This window comes from Mytilus trossulus, chromosome 9, assembly GCF_036588685.1.
Source record: "Mytilus trossulus isolate FHL-02 chromosome 9, PNRI_Mtr1.1.1.hap1, whole genome shotgun sequence".
NCBI classification, from domain to species: domain Eukaryota; kingdom Metazoa; phylum Mollusca; class Bivalvia; order Mytilida; family Mytilidae; genus Mytilus; species Mytilus trossulus.
Window position 1 is genome coordinate 65,203,397 of NC_086381.1, and position 13,103 is coordinate 65,216,499.

At 31.3% G+C, this 13,103-nt stretch overlaps 1 protein-coding gene across 1 annotated transcript; it reads right to left on the reverse strand.

The window, feature by feature from the left end:
• Positions 1 to 285: 285 nt before the first annotated feature.
• LOC134683249 (uridine 5'-monophosphate synthase-like) lies at positions 286 to 12,970 on the reverse strand. Its single transcript, XM_063542424.1, has 11 exons — positions 12,797 to 12,970; positions 7,853 to 7,951; positions 6,600 to 6,761; positions 6,046 to 6,149; positions 4,852 to 4,990; positions 4,257 to 4,391; positions 3,412 to 3,545; positions 2,710 to 2,839; positions 2,072 to 2,156; positions 1,112 to 1,210; positions 286 to 497 (listed from the first exon to the last, which is right to left on the reverse strand). Exons 1-11 carry the CDS (start codon positions 12,953 to 12,955, stop codon positions 307 to 309), a joined length of 1,437 nt encoding a protein of 478 aa, XP_063398494.1. The 5' UTR covers positions 12,956 to 12,970; the 3' UTR covers positions 286 to 306.
• Positions 12,971 to 13,103: the final 133 nt, after the last annotated feature.

The following is a 13,103-nucleotide window of genomic DNA, read 5'->3' on the forward strand; positions in this document are numbered from 1 at the left end:
TGTGACTAGTGCATGATGAAAAGCAATGACAAATAATAGTCAAAAATGACAATGGATCTCAATAGTTCATATGAGATTAAAGGGCAAATAAATGAAAAAGGAAAATATTAATAATCTGTTTATATTTAATGCCACAACAGTTGACTTCTGGTTACATACTGTATAATTTGAATGTAATTAAAAAATGCAAGTTAGAGGCAAATTTCATTAAACTGATGAAAATAATTAATCATCCTGAATATAAATAGCACCACAGTGCACCAAAAAATGCCACAAATAAATGTTTATAACACAATGCCATAATCTTTAGTTTTTCAATGACTCTTCGTATGCTTTGTATCCAGCTTCCTTATACTGAATGGCTGCTTGGACTGGATCATCTGTTGCTAGGATACCACTTCCTACTATAATAACGTCTGCTCCTCTTTTCAAAATGGCTTCCTCAGGTGTTCTGTATTGTTGTCCTAATGAATCACCACCTTCTGATAACTTAACTCCTAGAATTAAAATATGAAAAAAACCTGAAATATTTTTAGCGGTACATTTTTTCTTTCTACCCCATCCCCCTTTTCATCCAACCAACAGCAACATACTACAACCTAACTGTTTAAAGAAGTGAATCATTTGTTGTCAAAATTTCTAAAAGGACTACTTATTTGAGACCTCTAATGAGGATGCATGATACACTGGTTGCAACTTTAGTATTGTACATCTTCACAAAAATATCTTTTAGGTCAAAATAATGTAGTTCAGGTTTTTTTCCTAAAAAGATTAGGATTTGTTGGTTTACATCTATATATATCACAATTTAGGAAATTTTCTTATTTTTGCTGAATGATAGGTTCATGTATTTTAAATACCTATTAACAGGATCTTTCTTCTTTTCTACTTTGTCAATGCAATAAGTAACGCATATTTATTTGTTGCATATTTTGATAAAATAAGTAAGTAGTAACATCAGATGTTATGTTGGCAAAAGTTTTTTTTTGCAAAAATTAAAAAAAATAATTAAGGCTGGCATCCTTAATTAAAGTCAGACAGAAAACTCTGGACACATACATTTTTTTTTCATTGCCCAATTTAAGATTTTTTTTCCATTAACAGATATTACCTGGTGTCATGTGTACAAAGTTGTAATCATCTATCAATCTTGACTGGCAAATAAATCCTATCACAAAATCTTTGTGGTCTTCAGCCATCTTTTTAGCACCTACAATTAATTCAAACAGATCATTTTAAATACACTGCATTTAAAAATAAACAATAAATATATATAGGACCATGCCGTATGGGTGCCAATGTGACAACTCTCCATCCAAGTCACAATTTATAAAAGAAACCCATTATAGAATAAAGTTCAAACCAATACATACCAATTATTAGATTGTATGCATATTGATTTGGTAAAACATCAGCTTTTCGTCAAGTGAGGGCAGAAAACAAGTTCAAAAAGCTTCATGTTGTGTTGAGCAGCTGATATTTTACAATATAACAATGCAGACAACATGGACAACCAGATAATTGATTTATCAGATTGTATTGGCGTATTTTGCATAATATAAACAAGTGCATTCTTTGTTTCACCAGCAAATTGGAAGATGACTTGACAAGTATGGATCAAGCTTGTCATTCTGGGTTCACACATTATGACGGCACTAATATGTCTGGGTCAAAGCTATCAAGGCCAGGTCCACATATAAGCCAACACAAAGCTGTGATATGCAATTCTATTAATAGGTAACATACAATTCTTTTAATAGGTAACATACAATTCTATTAATAGGTAACATACAATTCTATTAATAGGTAACATACAATTCTATTAATAGGTAACAGAGTGATACAGACAGTGAGAAGACCAATAACTAGTTAATGCAACCAATATATATTTCCACATGAAAGTTTGAAAAGTTCCTGCCTTCTTTACGTTATTGTCAAATTTTAATACTAAAAACCTGCTGTTAACAACTCTTGAAGATGTCAGAATCAGATCAAATCTTTATAGTTCTACATTTTATACAAGCTTGCCTCAAAAAATAACTTATGTACAAATTAAAAAGACAACATTTACCTTTTGTGTATTCATTTTTGGCAAGACTTCCTGCTGAACTCATTTCTGCCACTAATAAACAACCTTTATTTGTTCCTGTAACAGCCTGAAATTTTCAGAAGATAGTGTTATTTACTGTAGAAAGGCTTGTATAGGTGCACTGGTACATAGTCCGCACCCCCTTCTCCCCACCACATCTTAGGTAAAAAAAAAAAATTGTAACTGTTAGAAAAGGTCTAATGAAACTCCAGTAATTTCAAATTCTGTGCAATCTTTTGCGGTATTTTCATGGGAAAATTGGTTCTCCATCATCAAACAGAATCTGAAACTGCTTGTAAATGATTCTAGAACGCTTCATGATTGTTAAAATAAGTTTAATTCACTGATAACCGATTACGTTTTGTAGTTTATAAAATCTATTTAAAGGCTTTGATTTGAATACTCAGTCAACAGCATCAAGTGAGGTGAACACACTTCCAAATGGAGCAAAATATCGAAACGACATCTGGATATAACATATAATTTGTTTTTAACAAAAGACAAATGACCCAACACTTATGCTTTTAATTGTACAGGTTATTTAGACAACCTATTACTTCATTAAACATTTCATACACTTCTGTCAATGAGAAACCTCATAAATAATAAGTAATACTAACCTCTTTTAAACCTTTTATTACCCCATCCCCAGGCACAGGGTGAGCATTGACAATATCAGCCCAAGAGGATATTTTGTATATGCCTCCTTCATACTGACTTTTCACTGTTTTTCCAATGTCGCCAAATTTTCTGCAATAACATTAATATGATTAAAAAACATATAACTTTTTTTTTCTGAAAGTCAAGTGATAGTAAACACTTTCACAAATTGTTTAATGATATTCCAATCATTTAACTTCTCTCATTTTCAGCTAATAACAAAATTCATCAGAACAAAATCAATTACTGGCAACATCTGTATTATTGCACAACTGGAATCTACACAGTGTATTCAATAGCCAATCCAGGAGATGTTAAAATTGAGAATAGAAATGGGGAATATGTCAAAGAGACAACAACCCGACCATAGAAAAAAAAACCAGCAGAAGGTCACCAACAGGTTTTCAATGCAGCGAGAAATTCCCGCACCTGAAGGCGTCCCTCTGTATTTTTGATGTTTAGATGTTGTATGAATTCTGCTCTGAACAATGCAAGTACATGTTGTTAATAGATTGATTTATGTTGGTTACTTTATATAACATCCAGTGGCCATTTTAATTGATATATCATTGGTTCACTGTATGGTCTGACAGCTGACTGCATCATGTTGTCAAAAAAAAAAGTTGTTTAAATATTTTTGTACACAGTACAGATAAACATACCTATCTTCAAATATTAAGAAGTTATGTTTGGCTGCTAAATCTTTGAGTGATGTGGTGAACTGTGGTGAAAAGTCTTCTATGATGTCTACATGTGTCTTGACTATACAGAGGTGAGGGCCTAACTTGTCAACTGTCTGAAAAAAATAGTGATTTTTATGTCTAAAGTACTTTTAAAGTTGATCTCTTTGTGCTGTTCTATTATAGTTTACAATTACCGGCAAGTATTGTAAATTCAGAAATTGTTGTGTGCCTTTATTTTCACAATTTGTGAAGAATTGACAAAAAACTGAATCATTTATTGCAACTTGGGGAAAAGCTGCATACAGATGTATCTATCAAATATCAGAATGCTAGTTCCTACTATAGGGATACTCAGATGCTCAGTTATTCACTTACACAAAAGCCTTCCAATAATTTCTGAATTTGTATAGATAATATAGATTTACATGTTTAACTGTTCAAACAATTATATAATTTATTATAAACTTAAAAATAACAATCAAAATATATAACATACCCAATAAAAATATCAAAAGCATAAGAGTAACTAAAATTATGTACTCTCTGTCGGTCATATAAAATGTTTATTTTTGCTTTTCTGACATAAAACAGGATATTGGTTTTCTCTCCATTATTAAACATATTGTCATGTCAGTGCCTTTTATAGCTGACTATACAGTTAGCATGGTTAGGGTTTGTTAATTTTTCAAAGGTCTTAGAGTGAAATGTTTTTGCTTTCGCTCATTTCATTTGGTCTCTGGTTGATAGTTGAGAAAATCATATCTACTTATTTTTACAGCAGTTTGTTAGAACTGCATATAGATGTCTAGCAATTTTAATTATACCTGTAATATTTGCTGTGAGTTCTGTAGATCAACAGACAAAGCCAGGTTGGATTTCTTCAGGTGCATAATGTTGTAAAGTTGTTGTACTAAAGGATGGGTACAGGTAGATGATCTCTCTTTATAAGTCTGGGATTTCTAAAAAAAAAAAAAAATAATTGTGAACATTCAGCCTTACAAGGTTACAATAATTTCAATGCCAATTATATATTTTTCATTAATCAATGTTAATGTTTAAAGATCATACTTGCCAATGCTAAAATCATTTGTTTCTATGTTAGTCATGATGATGTAATGTCAACCAAAAAGGTGTCTTGCAGGTGTGAACATGCTACTGAGAAAGTAGAAATAGATATAGTTATAAAATTATTTTGTGATTCATCACATGTTCATACTTTTTCCATGTAGCAGAGAGAGCTTAAACTTCTCAAAATATTAGAAATTCTAAAATTCTGTTTTCCGCTCTTTGGTCAGGTTCTTGTCTCTTTGACACATTTTCCATTTCAATTCTCAATATTTTATGGAAGTCAGAATATTTGGTGTCATTAATTTTCTTCCCTTATTCTTTTATTTTTGGTTTCACTTAACACTTACAAACCTTCTTCAGACTTGAATCACTACCATTCGGGACGTCAAATCTGTTCTGTTGTATGAACTGTTTTGTTCTGTTGACTGTATCCTGGTCCAATTTACCTGCTGAGCTTAATACATCCAGTACTTGACTTAATGTGCAAACACTGAAAAATATAAACAGTATCATAGTTACTATTGCTAAGAAAATACAATTCAAGTATGATTCAAGTTGTTAATAAACTTGTTGTGCAAACACTGAAAAATATCAACAGTATCATAGTTGCTATAGCTAAGAAAATACAATTCAATTATGATAACAGTTGTATGACAAACTTGCATTTTATAATATAAACAAACAAACAATCCTGGGCAAACTACTTCTGGTGTTAATACAACATATTGATGAGACAGCTACCCAAAAATACCAAACTTCCCAAAGATCAGAGATCAAATTAAGTCTGAGGAAAACTGATAAGTATCTAAATAATATGTCAAGTTCTAAATCAGACTTTTAGTTCAGAAAAAAAAATAACTTTTAAAAATCTATCATTTATATTTATAAACAATATTTCCAACCGGTTATCTTTTTTTGTACAAATTAAAATCGTGAAAGCCTTTAGAAATAAAAGTCATATATATATATCTTAAGGATGTACTTAGGTGAGGTTTTGGAAAATGTGTCAAATGTTCGGACTCCTTGGTGTTTTTCCATATTATACAATGTAAAATATTTTGCCCCATTACACCCATTTATTTTTTCATATAAGACTTAATAGCTCATGAATGGCATGAATGGTTATTTACCAAAATTTTAGAAGATTCTTGATTTTCTTTCTTTTGGTTTGAGACCCAAAAAATACCAATGCAAATATAAGGTAAAAGTCTGAGTCAGCCTTTTCCTGCCATATTTTAAATCTCAAGTAACTGGAAAAGGAGGTCCATGACCTATCAATATTTTTAGCTTATCTTATCCTTAATTGGTACTCTACCAGCTTATAGTATCAATTTTGATTTCTTAATTTTTACATAACCTCGCCTAATAACATCCTTAAGCTTAAATAGCACAAATTGCAATTTTCATCTTTTTAATTGAGCACTACTTCAGACATCTGAGCTATTGCAAGGATTCCTCACAATTCCATTCAAAAGTATAAAAGGCCCTTTTGCCGGAGTTAAAATACCCATGAAGTTAGACCTCCATCTATTTGATGTTACTCACCTGTGTACATTGATACCTTTTTTTTTCAGGGTCGTCTTTGCCCCTTGTTCTCTATCCATCAGAACCACAGCATCAGTTACTTTAATGTTCACATCTTCTAATGTCTGAAAATAAAATGAAAATTTCGGTACAAAGATTAGACCAAGAATTTCTAACAAGTTCAGGTTTTGAAGAATTTCACATGTACTAAATTGTATGTCATAGTCATGAGCATTTCCATTAATAAAGGGAAGACAACTCAAAGAAATAATAAAAATAGAATTAAAAATGGGGCATAAAATATTTACATTGTGTATGATTTAAATTTTTATGAGAGGATTGGAGGGTTTATATCCCAAATTCAAGTAAAATCAAGCTTAATTCCCAATTCATGAAAAATAAAGAATGGTATCCAAGATTCTGAAAATTGGACCTGACACTAATTCTCTGACTAGTCCCAGGAGGTGAAAATTGGAGGTGAAAATCCCAAGTTCTCATTTAAACAAGGCCTAATCCTGACATCCCCTAAAAGAATTCTTTCACTCTTCTTAATTAAAGTTAATTTTCTGCCATACCTGCACAGTTTCTAGAACAGATGTTCCACTTGTAACCACATCTTCAACAATGAGACAAACTTCTCCTGGTTTGTAATGACCTTCAATCATCTTTTTTGTCCCATATTCCTTTGCTTCTTTACGTCTGATCAACATAGGATAATTGTGATCTACTGACAAAACCTAAGTAGAATATAAAAAATTTGTAAGGGTTCCGCTGAACCCAGTGTCTCCCCTACTTTTTCTGTAAATCACAGGCTCAACAAAAATGAGGAAAAAAACAATAAAAATCTTCCTCTTGATACTATCTTTTGATTGTAAGAAGCTTCTGTCCAAGTTTGGTAAAATTCTAGGATAGTTTATGAATCTAATAAATGTTTTAAAAACTAACTGCAGATTGCATGTAATGATAACTGGAAGGAAATCTAAGTCCATTTAAAAGTAAAATACAGAAAAAATGGATTTATTTTTTTTACAAAATTTACTTCTAGGTACATTTTTTGTACTATTTTATCATAAACAAGTTTCTGTCCAAGTTTGGTAGAAATCCAGTATAGTTTAAGAAAGTTTAAAATTTCAAAAACTTTAACCACAGAGTGAATATTAGTGGATGCCACCGCCGACGCCAACGGAATGTAGAATCGCTTAGTCTCGCTTTTTCGACTAAAGTCAAAGGCTCAACAAAAATGCAAGTCATACTACCTTTTTTTTTAATTAAAAAAAGTTATACATATACACACAAGATAGATAAAATAAGGTTATCAAAGTGCTTTTACGCAGTAAAGGGTAAAGATGGCTATAGTTTTATAAAAACATTTAAATGCAATATAACACATTCAGGAATTGAATTAAGTTAAAGTTGAATAGAGATATATTTCTTTGTCCATATTTGCAGTTCTTTCTTTGTTAATTTTTTGAGACAGACATTGCACAACAAATTTTGTTTTGAATAATTGTACAAAAGCGAGTGCTAACGAATCATTTTCCAAACATTATTAATTTTCCAAGGTGAATATTTCATCCACACTGATTTTTGAACTTGCCTACAACATAGGCAATATAAACCCATGATATAAGTTTCATAAAAAAATGGCTAAAATTGTACAGGTGAGAGGGTTAATAAGACAGGATGGAAGCCCTGATTTTCCTTGTGACGTCTCCTGTGAGACAAGAGACAAAACTTTTAAACTGAACCTCTATTGTCCTGAACATGCATGAAATATTTGCCATTGGACGTTAAACAGTGTACAATCAATCAATCAAACTGAACTTACTGTTGCTATTGGTAATGCTGTGTATGGCACACCACAAATCGATTCAAAATGACAGTTTTCTTTCTCTACCAAGTCCCACATCAGCTCTGCAACTATTTTCTGTGAAAAAAATCAATCATTTTTAGTATATATATATATCAAATATGGAAATTACATAAGTAATTACAAGTACCTGCAAGCAGTCAGGGGTGGTACTTAAAGAAGTGATTTTGGCTGTGAAATTTTTTTAATTTTCACACAGACTTTTCAAAATCACTGAAGCAAGTAATTTGAGAAGTTAAAATTATTGAAGTGATTTTAACACTTTTTGGATATTTTTCCCACAAGCTTGATTTTTTTATTGGTAAAAAGACCAGAATTCCATAAAAAAAACAACTATGTACTCAGATATCTGTTGTGAAAGGATCATTCAAATCTTTTGGTTGTAGATCGTCAAGATCATCCATAGTATGATCAAGAGCTGGTTAGTTTAAACATATTTATTCATCATCTATACAAAATACACAATAATAACAGGATTGGGAAACAAGAGCTGGTTGAATGGAGCTAAAATTGATAGTATTTTTTTAGAAAGCTTTACTAACTGAAGCCAAAATTAGAAGAATGTTACTAAGAGCTGCCAAAATTGGAAGAATGTGACTAAGAGCTGCCATTAAACTTAAAGCTTCTCATTCTCTTCAGCAGGCCATCGGCTGTGGGATCATCTTGCAATCTTAGTCTTTGAAAAAGGAATATTAAAGAAGATTTACTACAACATTTGTACAACATATAAAAAGGACCAGAAGAAGTTGTATGGTTTCAACCGTTTGAAATTATACCTGCCAACTGTCACTATTTGCGGGGGATTTCCCCCATGGAGTCTCCCAAATTGAAATTTTGAAAGAGCAATTTTGTCCACAATTTAAACAAAACAATTAATTTTACAATGATTTCAGGCTTATAAAAGTATGAAGAAGCCAAAAAACAACATTAAAATGAATTTGAAGGCCCCCTTGAAGGTTTTTAAGAATCATGACAGCCATCTTGCACGCAAAACCCCCATGGCCATTTTGAAAAGTTGGCAGGTATGAACACCTCTTTTTTCTTATAAATATAAATGACACCATAATTAATAACCATTTGGAAAGTGATAATTTATCCACTATATGATCCTCAAAATTCGATACACATTTGAGTACTGTATAGTTTACAATGCTGTCATCAATTTGAATGCAATCACACATAAATCTGATTTTTATTGTACAATTAATGTTGTATCTATAATTGTTTATCATGTCTATTGTGAAAATGGTGAAGATTGCAAACTCTGAAATTTTTTTTTTTTTTTAAATCTGACATGGTCATCATTGTCATGAATGATAGTTTAAGCCATTGTATTGTCCGTGACTGCATGTACATGTATGTAGCTTGCAACTTTAAAAAAAAATCTTTGTATAAAATGCACCAGTTGACCTGATGTCAATCAGTGGAAACATCATTTATGGTTATAATACTGTGAGGAAATAACACATGGATTTCAACTAGTCTAAGTAATTATGATGTCTTAAAAGGCTATTTTGTTTTTGCTATCACAGTAACACATCAAAGCAAAAGTCATAGTTATTTAGACTAGCATTGTAGAGAGTCGTAATGGGGGTACCTTCATGATGAATGACAGTAAAAATTCTTGCGAAATGACGTTAACAATAATTTTTGGTGTATGACCATGGGGAAAAACATTTATTTTAAGGACACTTGTTTCATGGTTAAACCTACATGTAAGTCTAGTTGCATGTGCCATACTTTTAAAGATTTATGCATACTAGTAACATGTAATTACTTGCTGATGACGATAAAATGTTCACTTTCTGTTAATCAATAAAAACATTGACTGATTTTGATGAATGGGGATGGATGGGGAGATTATTGTTCATACCTATCAGAAAAAAACATCATGAAAAACTACCTATCAGATCTATAAATTAAGACCTATCAGATGTAGAGTTTCTGTTCATATTGGGTGGATGGGCTTTCATGGGGGAAATTGACCTATCAGAATTTTTACTGCAAGGATTGTACCCATCAGAATTTTAAATCCAATACCAGGTAATGCATAATTCGAAACTATCTACATTCCAAAGCACCCCTTAGATATGAAATAGGTATTTTTTGTAACCCCTAAGATTTAATTATTTTAAATTATTTACTGTTGCAAGACCCTCAGAAATTGTTGCGTAAAAGTGTACCTGTCAGATGAAAAAAAACAAAATTTCACCCCTAAGATGTATAAATTTACACCCCTCAGAAAGGACCATCCATCCCCCATTATCTGATATTAACTGGAATGGCCCATTATTTAAGACCTCTGACAAATCATTTTGACGAAACACACATACAAATACAATTAAAATATTCTATTACCACATACTCATCAACAATAAATAAAATTTGAACCAATTTGATGCTAACATGGCTAACAGTAGCCAAAAATGACGCTACACACTATCACTACCCTCATTGCAACATAGGATATGTATTGGAAAGAGTTTAGTCTCCTGATATGAGTTATACAGTTATAATTAAATGAAAGTTCACGGTATCCTGTCATTCCGGCCCCAAGTCACTCCGGCCCAAAGTCGACCGGCCCAATTCGATCTGGCCCATAATTTTTTTTCAACAATTGTCTGATGATTGTGAACTGAGGTAATGCCACTTGTAATCACTTAATTCAATCAAATCCTGATTAATTAAAGTTACGTAAGCAACAAGGTCTTTATAACACTTGTTTTTTTTTTGTAATATTGAATATAGTCAATATATTTTTTTCTTAAAGTCATAAGAAACCTCAAATAAAAAAAAATTAATGCATATGATTTTTATAACTCAATGGATAATTTTCATTATAAAACTTATGTACATATACTTTTTTCTGAAGACAATTCTTTAATTTATTCATATTTAGAAGAAGTTTACTTTATTTGAATAGCTTCCTTCCAGCAAGCAATTCCCCCGACATATTTTCCGTATGCACGGTGACCTCAGTGTAACCCATCTCGTAAAAATCCAGTGACCACAATACGCATGGATGTCCTTAAAATAAACTATTATCTGAATTTACATGTTAAACACGTGCTCAATTTCCATGCATTTTTGTTTATTTTTCGTCAATTGTTGACAAACAGGTGACAATCGTTAAACTTCGGCTTCAAAACACGAACTTTAATTACCTTCCATATTTTCACAACAACACTGACCGATTGAAAAAAAAAATGACAATTATACGAAATTTGCACGAAAAAAATGATAAATTCGAGCACAGAAGACTAAGTTTATGATGTTTGTATGCATTGGTTCAAGAATTGGAAGAACATTATTTTTCACCGGTCACTCGTTTCTTATGACTTTAAAGTTGACAATATTTTGAAAATTTGTGTGTAGACTGAGACTGCTATAACCATGATAACACATATGTTATTATGTATCCGAAATTTTAAGAACTTATAAGAAAAACAAAGTTTGTATGTATCAGCTTAGGGATCAGCTTGATCTGTTGTGTAAGTTAACTATTTGTTATTACACAAGATGAAAGATTTGTTGTTAGGATCACCAGTCAGGGGACTTTTTTATCACTTATTTGTGTAGCAAATTCAAGGTTTTGTCACAAATTGGGATTTTGTAAATTTTTCAAAATTTTAAACACATAGGTTTAAATACATTAAATAATATCTTTTAATTAGTAAAATTAATAAATATGAATTTTTTGCTTCTTTTAAGTAGCAAGGTTTATGCCTTTGATGCTATCATTTACCTGAAATTCTATTTTAGTTGAAAAAATGCTATAATAATGGATTTACATAATGAACTGATACTTTCTTAAAAGATTTTTCACAGCAGTTGGAGTATTTTTCCTGTGAACATGGTGAAGTTCAAGGTTTCATCTTTCAGATTATGAAATAAAATTCTACGGTTCCCAATAAAAAATTCACTGTTCGGAGGTGTTGAAATTAGTGGGGGTTATTAAAAGAACGATACTTAAAGAAGTGATTTTTGGGAAGGAAATTGAGGTCTGATACTTAAACAAGTGATTTTTATGTCATTATCCTAGATTCAGTACAAGGTCATCACCTGAAATGACCTGGTCATCCTAGACAACACAGATGTTGGTTCTGATAAGTTTAGAAACATAATTAGTCCTGGATCATTAGTAATCTATATTTAAAGCTACACTAAAATTAAATCACTTCTCCTAGTGATTAATTTGTACTACTTAAATTGGTGATTATTAAAGAAAGACAACTCTAACTTCCAACCTTTATGGAAATAATGTAACTTGAATCAGTGATTTAGAAAATCACTTGTATAAGTAAGTCCCCTGACTGATCAAAGTCAATTGAAAGAAAATGCTAATTACTGCTGATTAATGTTGATGTCTGAATTCTTTATCATGTTTATATACGTTTTAATATAATTTTACCCAAAAATCTTAAAAACTTGTAATAAAACATGATCAACCTTGTTGTTTTAAACTCATGTAAAGAAAATATTTTTCAAATGTCTTTTTTGTTATTTTTTTAACCGTACACCTTTTACATTATAATTAAAATCATAAACATTTATGAATTACAATCAATATATATATATACATGATTTATGTCTTTTTTTAAAATCCTTATGAATATATTTTCATTGGGGGCCGATCTACTTTACATATGGGCCGGATTGACGTGGGAAGGATCGACTTGGGCCGGATCGACCCGAAAAAAGTTCACTAAGCAATAGCAACAGAAAATAATATTATGTGACTGTATTGGGTATTGTAATAACCAGATCGTCCTAAATAAGTTCAAACTTATTGCATTCTAAACATTCTTAACCTGACATTGCATGTAAACAGGTAAATAAGTTATCTATAAATAGCTGAAGATAACACTTGTAACTGTAAGCTAGTCTGTCGTTGTTTATTACCATTAATTTTGGATATGACACAATGACACGAAGATCGAAATAAACAGGTGACTGGATTCCACTTTTCAGAGTAAAATTCCCAAACTTTACAGCTTCTTTTTTGTGCAGTTCCAATATTAAATTGTAAAGCTTCTCTCCCACGTTTGCAGCACCCGCCATTTTACACTTTTTATTGATAACATCCGAAACTAATTATTTTCCGAACATACTTTGAATGGAAAATCTGATAACCGAAAATATGTGATGAAAAAAACAAACAACGGCCTTAACTGGTCTATAAATGAAAAAGAGCAATTTTGTTTTCATT